The following is a 25,259-nucleotide window of genomic DNA, read 5'->3' on the forward strand; positions in this document are numbered from 1 at the left end:
GGGTTAACCTTGGCTGGATGTCAGGTTCCCACCAGGCCACTGTATCACTCCCTTCCTCAGCAGAACAAGGGATAGAAAATGAGATGAAAAACTTGTGGGTCAAGATAAAAGCAGTTTAATCAAAGCAAAAGCCAAGGCTGCATGTGGAAGCAAAGCAAAAACAAAGATCTTATTATCTACTTCCCATCAGCGAGCGATGTCTGGCCGTCCTGGGAAGTAGGGCTTCAATATGCATAGCTGTTGCTCCTGGAGACAGATGTCATAACAACGAATGCCCCCCTCCTCCTCCTCCTCCCTTCCCTTAGCTTTTATTGCTGAGCTGGTGTCATATGGTATGGAATATGCCTCTGGTCAGTTTGGGTCAGCTGTCCTGGCTCTGTCCCCTCCCACAATCCTGCCCACCCCTGGGGCCCTGAGCCTGGGGAGTGTTGGGAAGACAGCCTTGATGCTGTGTGAGCACTGCTCAGCAGTAGCCTAAACACTGGTGTTATCAACACCTTTCTAGCTACCAATGCAACACACAGCACTGTGAGGGCTGCTACAGAGAAACGAACTGCACCTCAGCCAGACCCAATGCAATCTCCACCCCTTATTCCATACCATTTGCATCATGCTCAGTCCCACATAATTTAATACACTTACAACGTAACTACATACTTAAACCATCTCTGTACCCAACATACAGATTTATACATTCTCATTCACTACTATCCCCTGTCTGTTAACAGATGGATCTTATTCTCTCATTTCATGGGCTTCTTGCACTCCTCCAGATGTTCGCAAACAGGCTATGGCTTGGTCCTGTCTGCCAGGACAGGTGTTCAGGACAGGAGAAGCAGCATGTTCGATTGCTGGGCACCAGCACCGGCTTGGCTGGGGTCATTGTTGCACTCTTCTGGTTCCTTGTGAAACTCGCTGAATGGTCGTTCCTGCCACATCACTTCATACAACATACTACTCACATCACAGATTATTTTTTCCCCAAGGTTAAATCTCCTTGAGTCACACACCAGGTGTCCCCATCCTTCTGCATTACCCACCAGGTACGCCCAGGTCTTTGGGCAAAGATAATCCCACAAATGGGTTTGCCTTTCCCCATGGGAGGAGCAACCCACACCCCCTTCCCCAGCCATTTCCCTGTGTGCACTACAGGGACCTTATCTCCTCCCACAGTATGCAAGGGTTTTGTTTGGGCAGGACCAGGACGGTTAGCAGACCCTCTGGTGTCAACCAGCCACATGGCTTCTGCTAAATTTGCATCCCAGTGCTTCCATGTCCCATTGCCCAACGCTCTCAGCACAGTTTTCAACAGTCCATTATATCCCTCAATCTTTCCAGAAGCTTGTGGGTAACAGGGGATGTGATACACCCACTCACTGCCATGTTTCTTCGCCCAGGAGTTTATAAGGTTATTTTGAAAATTAGTCCCACTGTCCCATTCAATTCTTTCTGGAGTACCATGTCACCACAAAATTTGCCTTTCAAGGCCTAAGATGGTGTTACGGGCAGTGTCACGGTTTACAGGGTATGTCTCTAGCCAAGCAGTAGTTGCTTCCATCACGGTGAGGATGTAGCACTTGCCCTGGCGTGTTCGTGGCAGTGGTCCAACACAGTCAATTGGCCAGGCCTCGCCATACTGGAAACCCAGCCACTGCCCTCTGTTCCAGGGAGATTTTACTCATGCGTCGCAATCAAGCGAGCCACACATTTCACATTCATGAGTGACCTGTGTGATGGCCTCCATGGTCAGGTCCACCCCTCGATCACGAGCCCATCTATATGCTGCATCTCTCCATAGATGTCCCGATGTTTCGTGGGCCCATTGAGCTACAAATAGCTCTCCTTTACACTCCCAGTCCAGGTCCACCAGAGCTACTTCAATTTTTGCCAGCCTCGTCCACCTGTTCCTTGTTTCAATGTTCCTCAGTGGCATGGCTTCTGGGTATGGGACCATCTGCATGCCATACCTTTAGAGCTATATTTTCTGTCTGGGCAGCGATGTCCTGCCACAATGCAGCAGCCCAGATGGGTTTGCCCCTGCACTGCCAATTGTTCTTCTTCCACTGCTGGGGCCACCCCTGTAGGGCATTAGCCACCATCCAGGAGTCAGTGTAGAGGTAGACTAGTGGCCACTTTTCTTGTTCAGCAATCTTTGGGGCTAGTTAGATGCCTTTCACTTCTGCAAACTGACTTGATTCACCTTCTCCCTCAGCGGCCTCAACAACTTGTGGTGTGGGACCCCACAACAACTTCTGCATGAAATCATTCTCTTCTGGCTCACTGAATGATTTCTGCAGCAAGTTAATATGAAACCAAATTGGTTTGAGTGTTTCCATCTTTTCCCTGTTGTCTCCATCATGGCATTTTTTCCTCCGGGCTTCACAACCTCTAAGAGCTTGATGGTTCCCTTTGTCACTAAAGGGCCTCAGGTCACATCAGCAAAGGCAAAAGAAAGGTTACCCTGAACTTAAGCTGCCTCCTGCCCTTTTTTTTTTTTCCTCCCACCTAGGGTGATAAAACACAAGAACCCAGCCTTACTCGGTTTCCTTGTTTCCTTCAGGATAAATACAATCTATTTGTGAAGTAGGAATTTCATATTGAGTACAACAGCACTTTTCTTTTTTTAAACAAGAGCAAAGACAGAGCTGTTAGGTTACAAGCAGTCTTATTGCAGAAAATAATTTTTAGGTCCTGTCATCATAGTGTTTCTTGTGAACAAGCTGCCTTTTCAGCTGGCTTCTGGCTTTGTAAAACCTGTTCCCAGCTTCCACTGCTCTGTCACCACACTCACTGGGGGAGGCACTGCTGGGGACACCCCTTCCGTGCCCAAGCCGCCCCATGCCCCAGGATGGCGCAGTCCCTGCCCCGCGCAGCAAACAGCCATCCCAGCCAGAGCCAGGGGCTGGTTCAAGCTGCTGCTCCTACTTGCGCTCAGTTTTGAAGCCCATTAGATAAGTAAAAAACAAAAAAGTACATGGAAATGGGAAAAAATATCAGAAAAACACAGAAGTGTTTCAACTGGCTCCTACTTTTCCAAAACACAGTTAATGGTAAGTTGGGCAAAGCCTGGGCAACACCTGCCAAGGAACTGAAAACACAGACAGGTAAAAGCAACACTTGTCACAGCAGGGAGAACCACTGGCCAGCCACCACCTCTGGCATGGGGAAATAAATAGAAAATTGCATGCACACGCACACACATACACAGAGGTAAAACAACAATCAGCTAGATTCAGTCTGCTCTGAAATGGACACATTCATTTAGTTACGTTTTTATGCTTAATTTGTTCCCCTCCTCCCCTGAAAACGCCAACAAACCCCTTGTACCACTTGCTTCCAGAGTCAACTAAAAGAAAAAAAAACCCAAAAAACTCCAGCCCTGTTGTCAAGCTGTTTTTAATAAACTGCTACTGCTCCGCTTAAGGGAATCAAAGTTAAACAAAGCTCAGCCTCCCTGAGCATCCAAACCAGCTCCACCAACAGCATCATTTCCCAGGAGCACCGTGTCAGCCAGCAGCTCTGTCCCACAGGAGGCGATGGCGCTGACCCATCCCTACAGCAGCATGACCCGTGGTCAGTGCTTGCCACACCCAGCCTCGTGCCCCTGTCCCCACTATGTCTGCAGGACATGCTGCAAGGCCGGGGCAGCCCAGCTGCCACCATGCGAAGTCTGTGCAGGAGATGCAGAGACCTTTTGTTCTTTCTAGCATTGAATGAGCTATATTAAGGTTAAAAAAGCCAGGGGCCTCAAATCCCATTAAAAAAAAAAATCCATTATATATTTACAGCATGGCCAATACGGCAATGCACCTCGCCTCCCTGGGGAGGAGACCCCTGGGGCAGCTGCGAGGCTGTGCCACAGACCGGGACTGGGATGACACAGTTGCCCCCAGGGTGTCATCCCTTCCCTCTCAAGCCCCCAGCACAAAGCGGGGAGTACTGTGAGGAGCACTGGGAGCGTTCTCAGCCAAGATGTCCAGGAGAAAGTGCTTCAATAGGATCATGAAAGGCCAGAAGAGGAACAGTGTGAAAAACTAGAGCTCTTGCTGACACAGGGAGATCATGCCCACGGTTGGGGGAAAGAGGCACCTCTGGGAGACACCGAGATGGGTCCTTCAAGGACAGGTGGAAGAGGTATGCGGTGGTGATGTGTATAAACACAGAACAACCACAACGAGCCTTTACATGGAGGCAGCCACAATATTAGATCAGAGGACTTATACCAGGCCAAAGGGACTCAGCCACCCAGCACTGGCTCATCCCTGCTGCTCTGCCAGGCTCCCACGCATGGCACCGTATCCCCAGTGACACCTGACAGTGTGCTGGACACTCACCAGTTCATGGATGTCCTGCTTCTAGAGGCCACACCAGGCTTCTTACTGACACCTCTGGGATCACCGTGCTCAACCATGCATCATAGAGGTCAGAGTGAGACCTGTGGAGGAAGGGAGAGGAGGTGTCAGAGGGGAACAACCCAGGTGGCGTGCGGTGGCCCGGGGCAGACCTGCTCTACGTACTCACCCTGTCGCATGGGCACCTGCTGCAGCCTGGACAGCAGAAGGAACACGGCTTCCAGGCGGTAGCTGCAGAACAGGCACATTGATATGGCCAGTGACTCCACAGCAGAGCGAGACAGCTGAAAAACTCTTGAGCTGCCCTTCCCTGGCCAGGACTGCTCCCACCCGATGAAGAATAGACACAGCTCCTCATCTTGCACCAGGTTCTATGTATTATCAGACCGGCTGACAGGTAATAACAAGTCTTCTTTAGCAGAAAGCACAACATTGATCAGTAATTATTAAAAACAAACAAAAAAATTTTAAAAACCCAACCAGCCACACACACACAACTGCGCGGATCTGCCAGCAGGTGAGTCTCTAGCCCCAAGGCCAGGAGGGAATCCTCCCGCTGCGGGCTGGGGTCTGTGCCAGCCAACCTACACAGTGTAGTCCGCAATCACCTGGCCTCTGAGAAACATTTAAAAATATACATATATATATAAACACACCATAGTCTGCTGACATGTTAGTCAACAGCAAGTACATCAGAACTCATCCAAAAAACAGACAAGTTTGCTCCGCACATGAAAATACATCCAGACAAGTTGCCTTTCCGTCCTGTAACACGCAATTCTATCAAGGCTGTCGAGAACAGTACAGTTGGTAACACTAAGATTTCTGTAGGTTGTCTTGTTTTTATAGGGATAGTGTCAAGCAGTTCATAACCAAACTTTTAAAATTTAAAGTTCCTGCAAGTCCTACACTTGGTTTTAAGGCCTAATTAAACAGACCTGCAAATAGGTTGCCAGGCTTTGCTTTCCTGAAGGAGTAAATTGAGGCAGGGGTGAAGCAGGACATGACATCGACCAACTCCACCTGTGTTCCCTTCAGGCAGTGCAGAGACAAATAAAACCAGCACCCTCTGCTTTCTCTACTAGTTTCCAAGAGTTTAAACATGTCCAGACATTGGTTCTGGACTGGGAGGCCAATTTAGATGAGATCTAGCAAGGTTTGAAATTTGGGAGGGGAAGCCAGCTAGTTTTCTGTAGCAGTGCAATGAAGGAGGTGACCCTACAGAGGAGCACTGCTCTAGTACACTGAGCATTTTTGGAAACCATCTTGATTCCCTTTGAAAATCAAACCCAAATAACCCAAATGCCTGTGGTTTCTCTCGGTGAACAGGGTTATAAAAGCCTACAAACCTACAGGGAGTAACAATTACACAGCAGCCCAGTTACAGCTATCCAGAAAGGTATTAACACTTGTACACCTCTATATATTAATCTTTATAAATATAGTATTCTACACAAGGAACTGTAGAAAGACGTCATTCAAGGTTGTTTGTTTTGTTTGGTTTGTTTTTTTTTTTTTTTTTTTTACAAAAGCTTGTGAGGGCTTTTGTTCAGATCTCTGCCTGTTTTCTGCCAGTCCGGAACACTTGTTCTTTTTCCTCCTTCATCTCCCCCCCCGTCCTAAGCGGCTTGGTTAGGTGTCAGGTCCAACCACTCCGCTTTGCCATTTGAAGCAGGAGAAAGGAGACCACATGAAGAGCTGCTCTACGACTTTCAGGGGTGAAAAGCTAAAGTGTGAGGCAGGTTCAGCTGTCAACAGAGTCCTGGGGGAAGCGGGCAGTCATAGTTCATCCCTGGAGGATGGCGCATTGAGAGACGACTGGGATGGCAGGGCATCCTTGTTCTGGGCGTCACTGTGGATCTTGCCCTGCTGCCGGGATTTCCAGGAGTGTGTTCTGTCCCAGTCCGTTGACACAGTCTCGTTGTCCCAGATGGTGGAGGTCTCTGTGTCGCTGAGGTAGCCTGGCTGCCCCGTGTAGTGGGTGGGGTAAACAAGCAGGGGTTCTGCTGAAAAGGCTTTCAAGTTTCTGGACTCATAGTACTCCATGTACTTTGCTCTAAAGAGGAGAGAAAAATCATCAGTAACAGAGTGAATGTTCATTGGTGCCGCTGCTTTTAACTGGGAGATGAATGCCAATGCAGGGAGCGAACAGGTTCCAGGGAGTGGGTGCAATCGCTGGGGTGGAGTCTGACTCTCTGCAGCCAGAACCACGGGCCTCACAGCCAAACACAGCCCACACAACCAAAGCCTCATGTCTCAGAACCTGCCCACCAGGTACAGATAATAACCCCTCCACAGGAGGTCTGTCACCTCCTTTGACCTGCGCCGAGAGCCCCGATGCAGACAACAAAAAACACGACGTGCAGCCCTGTCCCCCAGCAGCCAGGCTACAGAAGTGAGACACACCAACATGATCCGGCTTAAGTTCATCCAACAAGACCCAGCTCACGTCAACCCGAGCAACGAAGGTATCCTACTTACACTGGGTGTTTGTTGTACATGACTGGCAGAAATTCGTCTACAGGCAGCATCTTGCTGAATGGCTCAGCTCCGATGAGTTTCTGAGCCCCTTGGAAAGAGATTGCGTACCCCAGCGTCCAGTACGAGTAATCAGCTTCCACCAGGTTCATGACATTGGGAACTGCTTTCTCAGGCTCCTGCACCTGCATCCTTTTCCGGCCGATGTAGCTTAAAGGATGTAAAGACCATGAAAATTTGAACCAAGCCAATCTGCATCAGTTAGGACCACACAACTGTTCATGTCAACCAGGGAAGGGCAAAGGCTCAATCCAAGAAGTAATCCCTGACCAGGTTTACAGATTTCTATCCTGCACCACTCCCTGACATCCATGTCCTAACCTGGTGGGTAGTATAGCTGGGAAAGACTTCATACAGGAGCTAAGATGCCATGGTCCAAGCCTCAGGACGGAGCTGTGTCTGTTCCTCTATCAGAGCAGCATCTCCAGACACTATTGACATCAAAATTACTGCTCAGAAAGGGCACTAATGGTGCCCATCGGACATTCCAGCATCAGCCTGCCCCAGAAAGCACAGCTGTCCTGGTGGGAAGAGCCACCGAGAGGTCCCTGCCGCCTTCCCCTGCACTCCAGCATTAACCTGCACCTCTATCATGACCCAGCAGGTGCTGCTGACCTCCCCTGCATGCCCAGGAGCTCCCAGATGGCTGAGGGCCAGTCACTTACATCAGCTCCCAGTCCAGCTGGGCTTTTTCAATGTCGTCCATCAGCTTCATGAGCTTCCTTTTAAACTGGTGTTCAAAGCGCACATCATCCTCAATCACAAGTGTCTTCTCCAGTTCTCTGTTCACCACCTGAAACAAGAGGGTTCAGAAGAGATCAGTGGCACACACGGGCCACTCCCTGCACCCTGAAATTGCTGGGGTCATCCTGACCTGGCATTGCCTTCTAGACCACACAGTTAGGGAGGCTGGAGAACCGCTCCTGGATTCACAGCTCAGCTGGGAAAGGCTGCAAGAGCCAGTGAGAACAGTCCTAAAAATACCCTGTGGCTGAGCATCTGCAACCTAGGAAAACCTTCCATGTGATGCTGCACCATCTGGAACCCACGAGCTACCACGTAGCATGACCACACCAACCATCTTGCTCAGAAAAATCTCTTTGTTGCAAAAAAGTGCTTCTGGAGTCTGGGAAGGAGGACGATCCAGCGTAACAAAAGTCTGGCCCTGACAACTTAGGGAACACAAATGTAAAGGCATCCTGCATTTCAGTTCCACCTGACTGTTGGTGATTCAGAAGCCTTGAGCCCGAAAGCACAGCCTGACTTCCCACGACTGAAGTCACTGCTGGTGGCTCTGGGCTGGTTGGATCAATGCCCTGTCCTGCCGAGAGGCGCTGCAGCTGACACCCCTGAGGGCAGGGGGACCCTCCTTAGATGCCTGTACAGGACCCTGCACCAGGAGGTGCAACCCTCACCATGACATCTGGAAAACGGCTGCCATCACCCGGTCTTCTTTTAGCAGCAGGTCTTTCTCCTGCCTCCACCATGCCTTACTTGAAAAAACCCCTCATGTTGATGCTGGGCTGTGTAACTCCAGCGTCTCTGACCAGTGCAGCCCAGATCTCCTCAAGTGTTGCTCCCCAGGTGACCAGGGACAGCAGAAGCTGCAGCTTTTACCACCCAGACAAGATCGCTTATGTCAGGTAGCAGAGGACCCCAATGCTACGAATATTTATGATATGCCAACATAACAAAGCTGATCAGCAGAGTCACAGTTGCTTCAGCACAGATGCAGAGTCAAGCCAGGGGTAGGGGGTGGGAAAGGAGGTTTTTTAAAACATCATTTGTTCTTCAAAACCTTCCTGCCTTTCTCCTGAGCAAACCTGATCCAAGCAAGCAATTGGACGCTTTGCACCAACAGTCATGAACATATTCTGACTGAAATCCCTCAGAGCTGTTAGCAAATGGAAAACAGAGATGAGAAAGCTGAACAGTGCATTTAGGGAAAACCTGGAGCATGATCCCCTACAAACAGAGGAAAATGGTTCCATCCTGCACTTTCAGAAACCGGCATTTGGATTTGATGTTCTGCCCTGAGACGGGCTGTGCGCCTGCCCACCACACCTTCCTGCAGCACCCCGGGCACCCACAGACTCCTCACCTCCTTCCAGATGTAATAGTGACTCAGGAAGCAGCCGATCTCTCCCCTGGTTAGTGGCCTGGAGGAGTACGGGTCCCGGTAACCTGGGAGCATATCGATGCTGAGGGCTTTGAGCTGACTTGTGTTCAGTGCTCTGAGAAAGAGACAACATATATAATTATTTAAAAAAAAAAAAAAAGTAAATCCAAGTCAGACACAGACCCGACATGGGAGATGCTGCTGACATTCAGAGAAAAGCCATCTCTCAAGAAACTCCTGCACTTGTTTCACTCCAAAACCTGGAGAAAAATTAACCTCTTGATTTACATTTCTAAATCAAGCTGACAAATCATATCCTTAACTCTGCCAACGACTTCTTGTGGGACCATCAACTTGTCAGGTGCTTGGCTTTGTATTTTTCTAAGAGGTCTTGATGGGTACTCAAGTCTCAAAGACCACGACCTGGCATGTGGGTTCCTATCTCCCTGAGGCCTTTTTGCAGTCCCCAGACCTAAAACTTCTCCCTTGATTTCTCATTATAAAAATATCGGAACACACCTCAGAGTAAGCCTGGAAAGGACTGTGCAGGGTTAACACTGCAGCACAAGAGCTTTGCAGCAGGAGGATGGAGGATCTTCCCAGGAGATAACTCTCTCTAAGCTTTCACTGCTGACTCTGACTCCTTTTAACTGCGTACAAACATTACAGCTCCCAGAAATCAGGACGATTTTAACCCAACTTTCACCTTAGTCTGAACGACACTGCCCTGCTTGTCTCACAGAGACTTGACTAATTGCAATAGAAGAAACAAATAGAGCAAAACTGTCCCAGACAGACTGCCAGGTAAATAAAAGGGATGCTTCTCCCCTCAGCCCCGCCTTCCCCACCAGAAGGGAGGTCTGGGCATCCAAGGAGATAGTGCTGAGCAGTTATGCACAACCCACTCTTTGCAAACACCAGCAGCCCCGGCCAAAACTCACTTTCCATCCACAGCCTCCACTATTTTGACTGCAATCTCCTGCTCATAGAGAGTCCTCAGCATCCGATCCCGCCTGTCCTTCCGACGCTTCAGATTGATCATGAAAATCTGAGTAGGAAAGAAACACATCAGTTCCCCAGCTTGGGAGTGAGGAATTAAAGGGAGTCCTGACCCGCCCTCATCCAGCAGCCCCATTGGAAAAGCAGGTCTTATGAAAATCCCCGCTGTGTTTTCATTCCAGGTTGCTTAGAATTTGTCAAAAAGTTGAGGTTGGTTTTGAGCTGAAAGGTTAGAGGCTTGTTCTTTGTATAACGACTACTTCCTCTGGATGTTTTATGTCACAGGGGAAAGTTGCTCTTCAGGGATGACTAAAGGTAAGAGAAGACCAAGCCTAGAATTTCCAAAGATACAGGATGTTTTGATTTATATTAAATGCAGAGCAAAACGGCCATCTCCAGCTCCAGTCCCGGAGGAACACTGACCCACATGTTTCCCCAGAAAGCTGCCACTGCCTGTATTCGGGATTATCAGCAAGGCCATGATCCAAGTACAAGGACACAGTAAAAAGAGGATTTTTGTCATTATTTCAAGTGCTGAAAATCCGCTGCTACCCCTGCCAGAGGAGAAAGCCCAGCACAGAGCCAAGACTGGGAACGGAGACGTCTGGGCCAGGCTCGGTCCAAGCCTTGAGGAGCCAGACTCTGGCAGAGGACTGAAGCCCTCATTTGCAGGTAAACTGCAGAGGGTCAGGGATATTTTTCAGTCCCAGGCAGACAAGTACAAGTGCAGCCTTGTACCCTGTGGAGCAAAACCTCATCCCAGTAAGCAGCAGGTCAAATTCCAGCTTAGTACAAATGCAAAAATAATAAATTGGATAAACAAAGTGCAGCCACAAAGGACAACATGGAAAAAAACCTACACCAGCTGTGTCCTAAACACAGATGCTCAAACACACATTAGCCAAATCAGATTCAGACTTTACGAGTCGTATAAACAGATGTAGCAGAATACGCCAAGAAGACAAAGGTTCCCCTGAGCACCGCAGCTCCCTCGGTCACGGTACCACTGCCACCCTGGCAGCTGAGGCCATAGGGGTTGCTGGCTCTGTGAATAACTCGGACCCGGGTTAATTAAAGCCCAGCAGGTCCCTCTCCATCTCCTCCCCTCCACGCCTGCTCTCTCCACAACGTAAGGCAGAGTCAGGAGAGGAATTTCCGACAGGTCTTGGGGCAGTACCAGTGTCAGCAGCCAGCCTTCTAGTTCACCTTTACTTAAGGCCTTCGCAGAAGGATGTGGTGAGCAAGCAGGGCAAGGGGAGAGCTGACACAGTAAGGTAAGAGCGTTTATGGTTTTCATCGCTCCTGGGCCAGAACCCAGCTGAGAGCCTGGCTCCCCTGCCTCTCTCTCAGGTAAGAGAAATCATTCCCTTCTGTCATCGGAAAGCAGGAGATTTCCCAAAAGACCAGTTTTTGTCACAGGACAGAAGGACTGCTGAGCTGCTCTGCAGAGTCAGATGCAGAGGAAACAGCACAAGAACCAGGGAACATGTTCTTCACCCCCACTTCTGCCATCTCCTCCTGGCTAGGTTAAAACATCCACGCCATGAAGACAGGAAGCCCCAAGATTTGCTGGCCACTGCCCTTGCACACAATCCACACTCCTCATCAGGGGTCTTGTAGCAGGTACTAAGTGCCCACAGACCTGACTGGCCTCGTTTCTCCTCTGCAAATGCCAGAGGGAAAGAATGCTCCCTGAGCCCTTTCCCTTCTGCTTCCCCAAGCTCGGCAGTTCTCCCCAAGTAAGGATGGCTATTTTCTCCTTGCAAAAAGTTTAAGCCCAAAAGACGAGTGATGGGGAAAGAGCTAACCATGTGGAAAGGTAACATACTCCAAGGGAAACAGCTGGAAACTCAGCTACAGGAAGAACCCTGGCCCCATAGGTGGTAAACAGGAAGACAAGAAAAGACAATGGCAGCAAAATGGGTTCCTTACTTCATCAAATCCCATCTTGTCAGGGTTCTTCGGAGGAACAGAGACATACTGAGACGGCTCAACAGGAGGACGATCAACTGGAAGAGATGAGAGATCCCACATGTCACCTGCATGGACATGCTGCGTTGATATCAGGTATCTGCATGTGTTTGCATCACTGGGTCTACAGCCCCAGGGACCCAGGAGATGAAGGCAGCGCAGGAGTGGGTGGAGCAGAAAGTGTCCACCTTGCAAAGCAGAAGCCAGCCGCCATCTGCCAGATGGAGCTCATGGCAAAAAATGAGGTTGTGCAGCATCCTTTCTACATTAAAGATGCATTTTTGAATTTGATACGGGGAAGTTAAGGGGTTTTGTGAACAGGGTTGACCTGACCGTGAAGTGATGACACCCCCAGATGGAAAATGGACAACTGGGTAGGAAAACATTATGAGAGTGGTCAGATGAGGAGGTAGAGTCTCAAAAAAAAAAATGGCAGGAGAACTCTACAAACATCAGTGTGGGAGGGGTCCCATCATGGCAGGCACAGTGACTTACTCATAGCCTCAATTAGGGTGTGCACAAAGTTCTCGGTTTCTTCTTGCAGCGTCTGATGCGATTTCAGGGGCATGGGAAGGAAGCCGTAGTGTTCACGGTTGCAGATGAACATCTGTATTCCTGGGGATGACAAAACCCAGAAATCAGAGCCAGGTCCTTTACCAGAGGATTTTGCTGCTCTGGTGCTATGTGGCCACAATCATACTTACGCCAGGACCTCAGTCTCAAAAAGTTCTGCTTCATAAGCAAACAATTTTCAAAAACATCATAGTGACATTTTCTGTTTTATTTCCCTGGCAGCAAGTGGTGTCTTCTATAAAACCCATTTTCACTTGCTCCCTAGCAGTAGGTATTTTTAACTGCAATCAGTTTTCTCCTAGGAGAGACTGGGAACTCCCCTCTTAGACCAGGATCTCTTTTGGCCTTTGCCTTCACACTACAAGACCAAGCCTACAGCAGAGGGCAGAACTGGCCTTCAGCAAAAGGAGCATCTGAGACACACACACACAGCAGGACTAGTGGGTAACTGGGGAATACCACAGACCTCAGTCCCCAAACCCACCAGCACTGCTCAGACCTGGCACCTCGCCTGACACAATCCCTTCACAGACCTTGAGCTAAAAGCAGGAACAGGTTTTCACCCTCCGAGCAAGCCAGGCAGACTTAAGAGAGGAAAAATTCAAACTCAGCGTGGCTAGGGGTGATGGAAGCTTTTGTCGGAGCTTTGCAAGGCTGCTCTGTCAGACCACAATAAACATGCAGTGACTCTCGCAAGGCAGAGGAGTCAAGTCTGATCCCAGCTTCAACAGCACACGGTTGGCCAAACACAGGCCCAGGCAGTTCAGCTCCCCTGGGATCACACAGGGTGAAGCTGCAAGCCCAAGGCACCAGTGTAGCTGCAGGGTCTGTTACCAGGCTCGCAAGGGATTCACTCTGGCTTTTGCAGTCAAGCATCTTCCTGCTTATTTTCTAGCCAAAGCAAACAGAAAGACATTTTCACCCATGTTGGCAAAAGGACTTTGAGGAATACATAGGATAATCATCTTGGAAGTGCCTAGTGAACCACCAAACATGGTCCTTTCCTCTCCAGGACTAGTTTTTACAGTGCCCTAAAGATTAGAGGAAAATCCTAGAGAGAAACACCAGCAAGGAGAAAAGCTGCTTTCAAAAAGGGGTGATAACATGACTTCCTTCTGCTCAAAAGCATTTGCAACTGCTTGCTCAAGGAGCTGAATCTGAAGGTGTGAAACAAAGAGAAGATGCAAAGCCTCCCCTCAGAGGAGACGTCTTTGCAAGGGAGAGACCCACCCACTGCTGAGCTTGTTCACTGGGAACATCCCTGCAACCTTGGATCAGCAAAATCCCGTTCCCTCTGGACTGACCAGGAGTTTGCTCACCATCAGCTGCCACTGCAGCAGCGCTGGGCCTGATGTCGCATCAGGCAACACACTCAAAAGCTACATCCAGAGAAGCCAAGGGAAAATATTTCCGCTGTTTTTAATTGAGCTCTACTAGGATCCTTTATTAATTAACCACAATCTGAAAGCTGCCAGAACACATACAACTGGCCAAGCAGATTTAAAGAGAAATGCAAACCTACAAGCTTTTCTGCCTACCTTGTCACCCTTCCCCCTCCCCTTTTTTTTTTTTTTTGTCCCAATGAAACAAGCACACCAACCTCACCCTCTAGGAAATAAATGAAAAGCAGACACTACCTGGTGTGTTGATGCTTTCATGTATTAGTCCTGCTAATCCCTGGTATTTTTAGCAAAGCAGAATTGTCTGCATTAATGACCCCAGTGCTTCTACCACCGTAAGTTCTGCAAGTAAATTGCTAGCTACACTACTTGCCAAAACACATTCAGCTGTCAGCTGCAATTAGGTAAATGGTGGAATAAAAAATACTACCTGCTGACATTAATGGATTTGGCGCTGATCTCATCAACTAATCTTATCTGGCTCACTGATCTCCGCTCTTATCTTTCGCTGGCTTAAACACAGTTAATCTGCATAGATTCATACCAGTATTTCTGTTCCTTCTGGGATAAAAGCTACTTTAAAGTGGTAAAGCTACATTAAAACGGGGAGGGGGACTCGCTCTGCAGCTCTGTTTTCGTAATAAGATAAACGATTGCTACAAGGAACAGAAAAGCTACAGATATTTGTATTATTATTGGCCTTTCTAAGGCAGTGACGAGGATTCAGAGCCATGCCCTAAACCCACAGCCAGATTTAGGCAACCTACATTTCCCCACATCCCTGTGACCAGACCTTCCTGCTGGCTGGCTCTAGGTCTCCAGAGCCTACCTTTGTCAATAAAACACCGGCAGTGAGTTTTGTTGGGTCAGTACTACCACCACGGCCAGGCTGTGTCCCCTCAGCAGAAGTGGGACGGTCTCTTTGGAGCATCACAAAACCGTGGCTTGGAGCAGTAGGGTCACTGTTGAAAACTGATGGTTTGATCTGAGGTGTTAAGTGCAGCACTCAGCCTGGACAAAAGCCAACATCATTTATGACTTCAGGGAAGAAGTGAAGTTACTCCAAAGAGAAGTCTCCCTCGAAGTCCATACATTTTTCACATTTCTGAGCTTGGATGTCATCCTTTTATCTTGGGTGACAAAACTCAGCCCAGGACACAAGCCAACAACCTGAGCAGATCAATGGGCCAGACTGCTGAAGCAAAGCCTTTCATGTCATGGGTCAATCCTGGAAAAAGCTGAAGTCTTCTGGGATGGAAGGAAAAAATGATGGATTTGAATCCCTGAAATATTTCTTAAGCAGTTGGAGCTAATGCAGTGAAGCTACCAGCCTAATTGGATGCTGCGTTTCTGGGAGAGCTGTCAGAGGGAACAAGGCGGACAGGCAGATTTGAAGGAGTTCGTTTTGCTCTCCAGACCTAAACCTCTATTCTCCTTTGGAGCCAACATACCAATGTCCTGAAAGTCAGGACCACAAAGGCACTCTGAAAGTTCACATCTCGTCTCCCCTACCCTCCTCTGCCTCCTAAGGGCTCTAATTTCAGCTCTCCTCTTATCATTTACCTTTCTCACCTTGCATCCCTCATCCCCTTGGAGCTGAGTTTTAAAAAGCCCAGATTAGTCTGTCAAGACAATGCTGCCTGTTGCAGCTCTGCCAAGAGCTTCAAACCAGAAAGATTACTCAAAGGAAAGCTGCAAACAGCTGGTGGCCGCTGTGCTGGTCTGGAAATGGTGGGAAAGGCAGTCTTCTCAGCCTGTCTCTTCTCCAGAATTGACCGTCGACATCAAGCTCCACTTCTTCACTTTCTCTCTGCTTGCCTGTCCCCCAAGAACAGCCCTTCCTTCTCACCTTCACTTTACCTCTTTTGCAAGCAGAGGACAGGTAACACCAGCAGCACATCACTCACTGGACCCACAAACAACTTTTCCCTCCTGATTCACCTCGGTAAGCCAGCAAAACCAGTCACGAAGCTCTGAGGAGATCTGCATTTTGCTGGTGCTGCTAAAGTTTCATCAGTCCTTTTTTCCTTATAAAGCCCCAGACCTTCCCCTTTTCAGCAGAGCAGGACAAAGAACAGGTGGTTGTTAAAGATATACTCTTCCTAGAAGCTCCTCTCATCTCCGACACTGCTACACACAGGTCTGCCAGCCAGGACTTTGCTGGAGCCAGAATACTCACCAGATCCAGTCTCCAAAAAGAAATGGGACTAAACGTCTTCACCACAAGTACAAACAGCAGTGTCCTGCATGTAAGAGACAGGGATTTCTCTGAGACACTAGGAGCCCTCTGCAAACACCAACAGCCATTCCAGGCAACGGAAGAGGATGCCAAGGTTGTGACTTGGCCTGGAAGGACTCCAGTATTTCAGGTCTAACTGAAATCTTCCCACTGTCCAGTAGAAACCAATCCCAGTATCAGCTGGAGCAGAACATATTTTCTCTCTGCTGTGCCCCAGGGATCTCAAGGCAGCTCAGTGCTCGAGCAGTTCTCCCCAAGTACCAATGATACAATGACAAGCACGCAGAGATTTGACTGCTCACACACCAGCTCTAACCTGCCCTTGCCTGCAAGATATTTTCTCTCAGCACAGCCACAGACTCCTTCCCCTGAAAGTTGCACTGATTTTGCTTTCAAAAAAACCAAACCAAACTCCTACCCCTCAAACAGTTCCTGCTAAATCCCACGAAGCAAAGCCTCATCAGCACTGTGGGTAAACAACTTGGGATTTTCCAGGCTACGCCTGGAAAGAGCCTCTTGCCCTCACCCCCTTCCTCATGGAGTCTCGTGGAAGTTGTGATTTCAGATACCTTACCTACAGACTTTAGAATACCTTCCACTCTCACAGGATTCACCTGCATCTTGCTGTAGGGTGGCTGCCACACATTTTGTCTCCGAAACACTGCTCCAGCCCTGAGAACGGCTCCCAGGCTACGCCTGGAAAGAGCCTCTTGCCCTCACCCCCTTCCTCATGGAGTCTCGTGGAAGTTGTGATTTCAGATACCTTACCTACAGACTTTAGAATACCTTCCACTCTCACAGGATTCACCTGCATCTTGCTGTAGGGTGGCTGCCACACATTTTGTCTCCGAAACACTGCTCCAGCCCTGAGAACGGCTCCCCTTGACACCCATCAGGGGTGGCTGCCACACATTTTGTCTCCAAAACACTGCTCCAGCCCTGAGAACGGCTCCCATGTCCTTTGAAGCTAGGTGTGACTCAAAACTGCATTGCCAGTCACTTGCTGCTGGTTATCCCTGACCAGATCCGAAAGACAAAAGGGCACAGGGTCTTAACTCACCACTGAAGCCAACAGATGACTTTTGGCCTATGGACTCCAAGTAGAGATCTGCACATCTCCACTAGCAAAGGCTGCAGACATACCTGCTTGGCGACTGGAAAAGGCAAAGACCATGATATCGTCAAAGCTCCAGGTGTAGTCCTGGTGGGGCGGGTAGAACATCAGCTTGGTGGAGGCCTCTTTCCTCAAGTCGATGAGGAACGTGGAATGAATCATTGGAACAGCAAAACAGCCTGTCCTCTTCCATTCCCGAATCAGGGGATAATCCAGGGTCCTTTTGTAATAGCCCTGCAAGCACAAGGAGGGGGCTGCTTGTTACAAGGGATTCCTGTTTCATAGATGCTCCCTAGCAAACGCTCTCACCCTTAGCCCTCCCCAGCAGAGATGGAGCAGTGCCCAATCCTCAGATGTTGAAGTGCCTCCCTTTTGGGAAGGGCTCAGTCATGTATTTAGAAACAATCTCCATCCCAAATGTTAAAGCTTGACCTTCTCTCTTCTTTTTAGCAGCCAGTGGATATTCAAGCCTTTTCATTGCAAAATTCCCTTGCAACAGAGCTTCAAACTTCAAACTATTTTCCCCTGTCTCTTCAAAAAAATCCTTTTTTTGCACATAGAATCTCAGGTCTGATCCTGGAAACTGCTCAGCATCTGTGGCATCCTCCATGTTCAACAGGCACAAAGGACATTCAGTGTCTCACAGAATAGGACCTGCAAATTATTTCTGACCATGACCTTAAAAAAAACATACATTGCTTGACCGCAGCAAAGGCAACAAAGGTCTCCACCAGCTGTGTAAGAATCCCTGCTTCCTCCATCCCAGTGCAAGCAGGTTTAATATCCACTCCTGGGCTCTCCCTGCAGAGCCTGCCTGGGAGAGGTACTTCAGCCAGCTCACTTCTCTGTAACCGTGAGCTTTGCCAGCCTTCCAAGCACTAGGGGTGCAGCACCCACATTGTGCAGCTTACGGCTGGTTTTGCAGGTGCAATATGTCAAAAAGTTATCAGGTTTAGAAATAAGTACACTGAATCCCCTAGAAAGAAATTCCTAATGCACCAGTGAGACATCCGAACATGGCTGACGGCTGAATCCAGAGCAGATTCCGGTGTTTGCAGAAATTATGAGTCACTAAAAGTCACTTTTACGTTATATTTTCCATGAGTATCCTAGCTGAGCAAATCACTGCAGAACAACTTTATCCTGGTTTTGTGTAGAAGCATGGTGTGGTGCGTTTGTTTATGTATCTGTTGATCCACCCCTCTGCCCTTCAGATACCTTCTGATCATACTGCGAGGACTGGATATCTCAAACACAGCTCCTCTGATTTTCATGAAAAGCAGTGAGCAGGCAGAGACCTTACTAGCATTCCCACTGAAGGAAGGGTTAAAACTTTCAACCTTTAGCAGACATCTGAGAATGCCCACAGGTGGAAGATGCTGGAAATAAATCTTTCCTCCTCCAGTCGCTCACTGGGAGGTTTGGGGGCTTTTCACTGCTCATAAATCATGTGTAGTCAAGAAAGACTCCAACTTGTCAGCACTGTTGCCGTGCCCTCCTAAGGTTAGCTTCATGACAACTAAATGTCAAGCTGTCTGGAGCTGGGTTTGGCTTGTTGCTGCTCAGGGCTGGAGGCTGTGTTTCAGGGCGTGCTCCAGCTGTTACTCCCTCCCCAAGTCCCCAGCGATGGCAAGGCTGAGAGCACGAAGCTGGGGGACTGCAAGAAACAAGCAGCAGCAACTAAGAGAAAAGGAAAAAATAATAAAGTGGGAATTTTCCTTTTCATTTGAGCAGCTTTTTACATCAAATTCTGCAAGATGCATTTACTGCTAGGTTTTTTCCCCTTTCCTTTTCTCAGCTAACACTGGTAATGATGGAAATTTACTACCGGAGAGGTAACACTACAGGCTGTGAAGCAATGCTGATTTACAGCAGTGGAAAACCTGGCTGTCTCAGGACTTAACCTTAAAAACTTAAAGGACAATGCCTTCGCTGTGAATTTTATATCTCTATTTTAAAACAAAACCTGAAACAACTAAACACACCCACACAGCCTCCTTTTTTCAATCTATATATTTATTTCCTAGGAATCTGAAAAGTTCAGGATCTTCTCCTGCTATTTTTACTCAGTTAGTTGGTTTGAGCTGTAGAACTCCTTGCCATAAGTTGGTCTGGTAAAGACAATGACCTTCCTCAAGAAATCCTCAAGAAGGAGATTGCCAGAGGATAGAAAAATATTCTGGGGAAGTATCATTCACTTACTTGTTTGCCTTGTTCTTATAGCATTGCCTAGGTTTGTAGTGGTGCTACACAGACAGACCTTTGGTCCAACCCACTACGTTGTTATGTTTTCACCCTGCCTGTAGTCCCTACTTGTGTTCTTGGTAACACCAGGAAAGAAAAATGATGTTTTACACCAGAAGAAAGTGTAAATGGAGTTTGTTCATTCAGCAATAATGACTATAATTAGTATCTGGTTAGCTCTGTCGAATAAAGCAAGAGGGTGGGGAAGGGCAGGACTGTGGAGCGTCTCTGAAGTACTCTGAAGTATCTAGAGCTTAGTCAAGAACACTTCAAAGGAAAGGAGTGAAAAAAGGCAAAAAATGACTGTGACAATAGATCAGCTCTTCTATATATTTGATTGTCTTACTAAAATCCTTTTATGATGGTACTGGGTTTGTCTGGGATGCAGTTGATTTTCTTCATAGCAGCCCATATGGCGCTGTGTTTCAGAGTGGTGACCAAAGCAGCGTTGATAACACGCTGATGCTTCAGCTGCTGCTGATTGGTGCTTGCACAGCACCAAGGTCTTCTCTGCTTCTTGCTCTGCCCCCCACAGCAAGAAGGCTGGGGGTGGGCAGGGGGGCTGGCAGGGGACACAGTTGGGACAGCTGACCCCAACTGACCGAAGGGATATTCCAGCAATAACTTGAGGTTGTTTAGCCTGGAGAAGAGAAGGCTCCAGGGAGACCTTACAGCACCTTCCAGTGCTGAAAGGGGGCTACAGGAGAGATGGGGAGGGACTCTTGATCAGGGGGTGGAGGGACAGGATGAGGGGGAACGGTTTTAAGCTGAAAGAGGGGAGATTTAGGTTGGACATAAGGATGAAATGTTTTCCTGTGCAGGTGGTGAAGCAGTGGCCCAGGCTGCCCAGAGAAGCTGTGGATGCCCCATCCCTGGAGGGGTTCAAGGCCAGGCTGGATGAGGCTTTGAGCAACCTGGGCTGGTGGGAGGTGTCCCTGCCCATGGTAGGGGGGTGGAACTCGATGATCTTTAAGGTCCCTTCCAATCCAAACTGTTCTATGATTCTATGAATAATACATAGAGGTGGGGGGTGGAGTTTTTCCAGAGCAGTCAGTGCTCAGGGAATGGCTGGGCATCAGTCTCCTGGTGCTGAGTGACTGTTTTTGCGTCACTTGTTTGGGAGCTTTCCCCTTCACTTACTGAACTGTCTTTATCTACATCCATGAGGGTTGCTTTTGAGTTTGTTTGTGGTGGGTTTTTTTTGTTTGTTTTTGTGTTTTGTTCTCATTTTTTTCCTCCTTTTGCCCTTCAAATTTGCTCCCCAATCCAGCTAGGCAGGAGCGAGCAAGTGACTGGGTGGGGACCTACCTATACACCACAGTGATGTGGATCAGCCTGTAAAGTGATAGCTCAACCTTGTTCTGTCTCTAAAAATAATGCTATTTCCACTACACAACATTTTTGTATCTTATAATTTCTGTAGCATATGGATTTGAAAAGTTAAGATGAAACTCCCAGTTTCTGGGCTCTGCAGTTCTGTCCTGTACACCAGTACCCTTTACATACATACTTCAGCACACACATGCCATTCAAGGCAGAGGGTGTTGCCCCACTACATAAATGGGAGAAAAATAACCTATGCACAATGTAGGGCTGTAGAAAGAAGAGCAAATTCCTCTCAGACTAGCGTCACTATACAGGAAAGCTAGCCTAAAATTACATACCAAGAGTTCATTACACAAACATATGGAACCACCTCAAATAAACTGTGGTGTGTATATCAGTATTTTTTATGTAGTTAGTGGGATTGTATCACCTCCGAGGACTTTTGGCTAAGCATGCTCAGCTTCCTCCAGATTCAGCTTTTTCAAGCCATGAACCTCAGATGAGGAAGCAAGTTTCAGTTGTGTGCCTGCACACCCAATGCAGAACATGTATTGCTTTGCTCAGACCTACAAGCTTGGTTAGAAAACAAAGCCTGAAAAACATTTACAGACTGCAATCTCCTCTCTACCCTTCTTGCCAGATTCCCTACAAATGTATAGACCTTTCCCAAAGATACCCACCCAAGATTTGGGATGCCGCCACTGAGAGAGGCGCAAGCCGAGATGCCTCATGACACCACTGTCCTCGCTACAAGCTAACATCACCTTCGCATGCCTCACAGCTACAGCAGCTTCTTTTCAGAAGGACATTACAAAAGGAGATGGGAAAGGTCACAGAACAGAAGCAACGCCCATACTTCACAGACACAAAGCAGGAGGCCTTTGAAAACATGGCTTGCACCGTTCACGCGGTCACTTGCCTGGGGGGTGATGCCGCACCAGAAGTTAGAGTAGAGAGAGCGAGACTCGAGCATTGGTGCCACCAGTGTCTTGTTTTCTGCTATCATCAGGTTCAGGGTTTGTGGGTTGGTCAGTAAATTATCTGCATCAACAAACTAGAGAAGGAAGTAGAGAAGAAATCTGTTATTAGATGAAACGATGTGCTTCCCCTGACACTTTCTTGGGAACAAGGCAGCCAGAGGCATGAGGTACTGGCAGACACCGCAGAGCTGGTGGTTTGGATACCACAGGACACGCGGCTGTTACGGGTGAACCCTGCGGGACTGCCCCTACACCACAGCTATGGGATGGGAAGAGATACAGAGCTTCCCTCTGACTCCACAGAACTTTACTCCAGCACAAGGGCAAGGGAGCTGCGAGGGAAAATAACACTGCTGAAAATTCAGGGCAGGTTTATTCTCTGAAGAAGATCAAGAAGAACTCTTACAAACTGGCCTCACACTCTCGCCTTTTTCAGAGGCTGGGAATACCACCATTAACTGCTGTTGCAGCGACCAAAGGCACACATCTCTCTACAACTGTTCTGCAGAACTATTTCCCTTACATTTCATCAATAACAGGCGGGGTTTCAATCTGGGGGACCCTTGCAGGTCCCTACCCAGCACCAGGATTATATTCAATCCTGACCTTGGGTTTACCCAGCGACTTCTCTCTCTAGCTGCAAAGTCTCTCGCTCATAGACCAAGAAATGCCACACAGCATCTCACTGCAGGGACCTTTGTCTTTAGATGGAGAGGAAACTTCTTGACAGCCTCGAGTATCGGAGTAACTACCTAAAAATCTTTTGCCTGAGGAGAGTTAATAAATCAAACCTTGTATTTACCAGGATGTAGTCTGACCACTTCTCTCGTGCAGCGCGCAGGGCAGCCTGTCGGAGTTTCATCACATGAGTGAATCGGGAGCTTGGCCAATGTTTTGGCCCAAGTTCTTCTGGGTAAGACCTAGCAAAGAAAAAAAGTGATGGCAACCCATATCTGGGCCCTAGTAAAAAAAAAAAAAAAAAAAAATTCCCTTGCTGCCTTCTTTCCAAAAGAAAAACAGTGTTAGAGTCACCTCAGGCAACCCAGGAGAGGTTTTGAGGGAGAACGATTCCAAGTTTTGCGCTGGCATGTGTACACAGGGCACTGGAGAACAAGCAGCGCTGCAGCATTTCCTGCCGACCAAGCGGCCACAAGCAAAATAACACTATTGAAACCAGGAGTTTCTTCTGCAGCAGGCAGGTCCTCACCTGATGTAAGCAGAGGTTACCCCACTGAAGTGAATTGAAGCTGATTTACCTCATCTGACCCTCTGGTAGAAAGTCATCTGTCCTCTGCTAGGCTTTAAAACTATAAAACAGTTTCCTAAAGCCCAGTAGAATCAACAGAGCTGAGGACGTAAAGATGAAGGCAATTTGGATTCCCTCAGGGTCTGGACATTATTAGTAACTGTTAACACATCCCAATAACAGCTCTTAAATCTACAAACACCCAACCCCACAAGCCCAATCACGTGAGCTAAGCTATGCGTGTGTCTCTGTTTTCAGGATCAGGTCCAAAAGCAAATGCTTTGTAACAAAGATGGAAGGAAACTTAGGGGCAGATCCCTATGTGGAATAAAAATTCAGGACTTTGAAACAGTGCCAGCATAAGCCAGTGAAGGAGCTAAGAACTTCAGAAACTTTACAGACCTTAAAAAAGACAAGTTTGACAGGATTAAGAAAACACAATTCCAATTAAAAGATTAAAAAAAGTCAATAAAACAAGCATTCCCTGTGGGTTTGCACCACAAATGCCCCACCACTGCAGTGAGGACCTTGAAAGTAAAAGCCAGCCTAAAGAAAGGGGAAACTGATGTACTGTTCCCTGATGGAAGAAATAGAAAAGAGAACAAAACAAGGAACAGCTGATCTTTTAAAAAAAAAGGCAATAAAATCCCAACACAGACAATTCTCTTGCTTTGAAATTCTGCACATAAATAGGTGTTGCCCTCCATTCCTCAAAAGGGGATGCTCCTTAAATCTAGCATCATATTTCAAAGCAATGATCCTGCAAGTCATGCAAAGGCATAACAAACTGAGTACAAGCTAGTTCTCTAGCTCAGAACTTACAGAAGATTTGATGTCTCAGACAGAACTTTCACGGACACTACGGGAATGGGCTATGATTTCTCTGCTTCCTTACAAATACAGAACGACAGTTTTTATTCCCTGTAGCTTTTGATGGTATTTGTTTACCATGCAAAGAGAGCAGCTGCAGATGTTAAATAACTAAATGGAAAATGCTTTCTTCTCTGAAGTCCTTCATGAGTTGCTTTACTGAAGTCAGAGACTTTTATTTTGGGGCTCCATAAGAACACAATTTTAATGGGACAGACCCGCCTGCCCCCCCAAAAAATCCACATTTTAAAGCTTGGACATTTAGTCCATCTCCTGGTTTGAAAACAGAAGACCTAGAAAATTTGACATATACACTCAGCCAGCCCCTCACTGCAATACTCACGGGGGGTCTTCCATCGGCCTCCACTCCACATCGTGGTAGAGGTTCTGCACATTCTTCAGCCACTCTCTAAGGATTGCTGTGGTGTTATCAACACTGTGGTCAGTGGCCACCCTGGAAAAATAAGAGCACAACAAGCTCTGTTAACACACTATTTAGGTCCTTTGCCTTTTCCCAACTGGCAAATGAGTCAAAGAGAGGCAGAACCTATTTCTTACAGGCACACCCAGCTCCTGGCAGAACTCAGAGCAGCTCCAGAGGTGCAAGGGGGACACAGCAGAGCACCCCTTCCCCACAAAGACAGAGCATCCCCTTAACGCAGGTGTGTTCACACACCACTCCCCTCTTGCTGATCTCCTCCTGCCTCACAGGAATCACCGCAGCTTGATCATCAAGCTGATACAGGACTGAACTCTTTTCTTAATGCCCACGCCCGGAATCCTCCTTGCGGTCACAGTCACAGCCCTCCAAACCTGCTCACTTCCTCCTCTGGAAGTGACAGGCCAGGCCATGACGAGATGGAGATGAACAGCCCAAGGTAAGTTACAGCCAAAGGTCCTAGCTCTGGGAGCACCACGACTTTGCTCCACTTGCTGTATTGTCCTGCAAGCCCACCATTCAGCTGCACAGGCTGGCTGCAGGCACACATGTGCTGCTGCCTCACCCAATAGCGAAGGCATCGCTCGATAATTATCACCTGGATAATTATAGCCAAGGTCTAGAAAGCTTTGCAACTGCACTACATATGGCCAAGCTGAGCACAGAGGCGGGAAGGCAGGGATGCTTGACACATGCCAGGATCAGCATCAGCCCTCCTTCCCCCGCCCTGCTATAGCTGCAGCTCAGAGACAGCTTGCTTTCCTACTGATTCCTGACACAGAGGTTTTGAGTTTGTGAAAACATGTGGAGGAGCTTTGTGCAGATGCTATGTTCTGTTAAAACACTGCA

The 25,259-nt window shown here is 48.0% G+C and overlaps 1 protein-coding gene across 1 annotated transcript; it reads right to left on the bottom strand.

Moving 5' to 3' along the window:
* Positions 1-6,050: 6,050 nt before the first annotated feature.
* On the bottom strand, positions 6,051-24,418 carry LOC104471514 (procollagen galactosyltransferase 2). The gene is made up of 11 exons (XM_010086876.1): positions 24,315-24,418; positions 22,658-22,775; positions 21,795-21,929; positions 17,335-17,539; positions 12,475-12,594; positions 11,941-12,017; positions 9,951-10,057; positions 8,992-9,124; positions 7,556-7,683; positions 6,834-7,040; positions 6,051-6,408 (listed from the first exon to the last, which is right to left on the bottom strand). The coding sequence occupies exons 1-11, from the start codon at positions 24,326-24,328 to the stop codon at positions 6,132-6,134; spliced, it is 1,521 nt and encodes a 506-aa protein (XP_010085178.1). The 5' UTR covers positions 24,329-24,418; the 3' UTR covers positions 6,051-6,131.
* Positions 24,419-25,259: the final 841 nt, after the last annotated feature.

The sequence above is a fragment of the Pterocles gutturalis genome, unplaced genomic scaffold (genome assembly GCF_000699245.1).
Source record: "Pterocles gutturalis isolate BGI_N339 unplaced genomic scaffold, ASM69924v1 scaffold11206, whole genome shotgun sequence".
NCBI lineage: Eukaryota > Metazoa > Chordata > Aves > Pterocliformes > Pteroclidae > Pterocles > Pterocles gutturalis.

Bases quoted from the DNA above. Each gene is read 5' to 3' on its own strand.
- LOC104471514 (XM_010086876.1), bottom strand. The intron at 21,930-22,657 runs GTAAATACAAGG...TTCCTTCTCTAG, and splicing joins AGTGGTCAGACTACATCCTG to TTTGTTGATGCAGATAATTT. The intron at 17,540-21,794 runs GCAAGTGACCGC...TTGTGCTTGCAG, and splicing joins GGTGCGGCATCACCCCCCAG to GGCTATTACAAAAGGACCCT.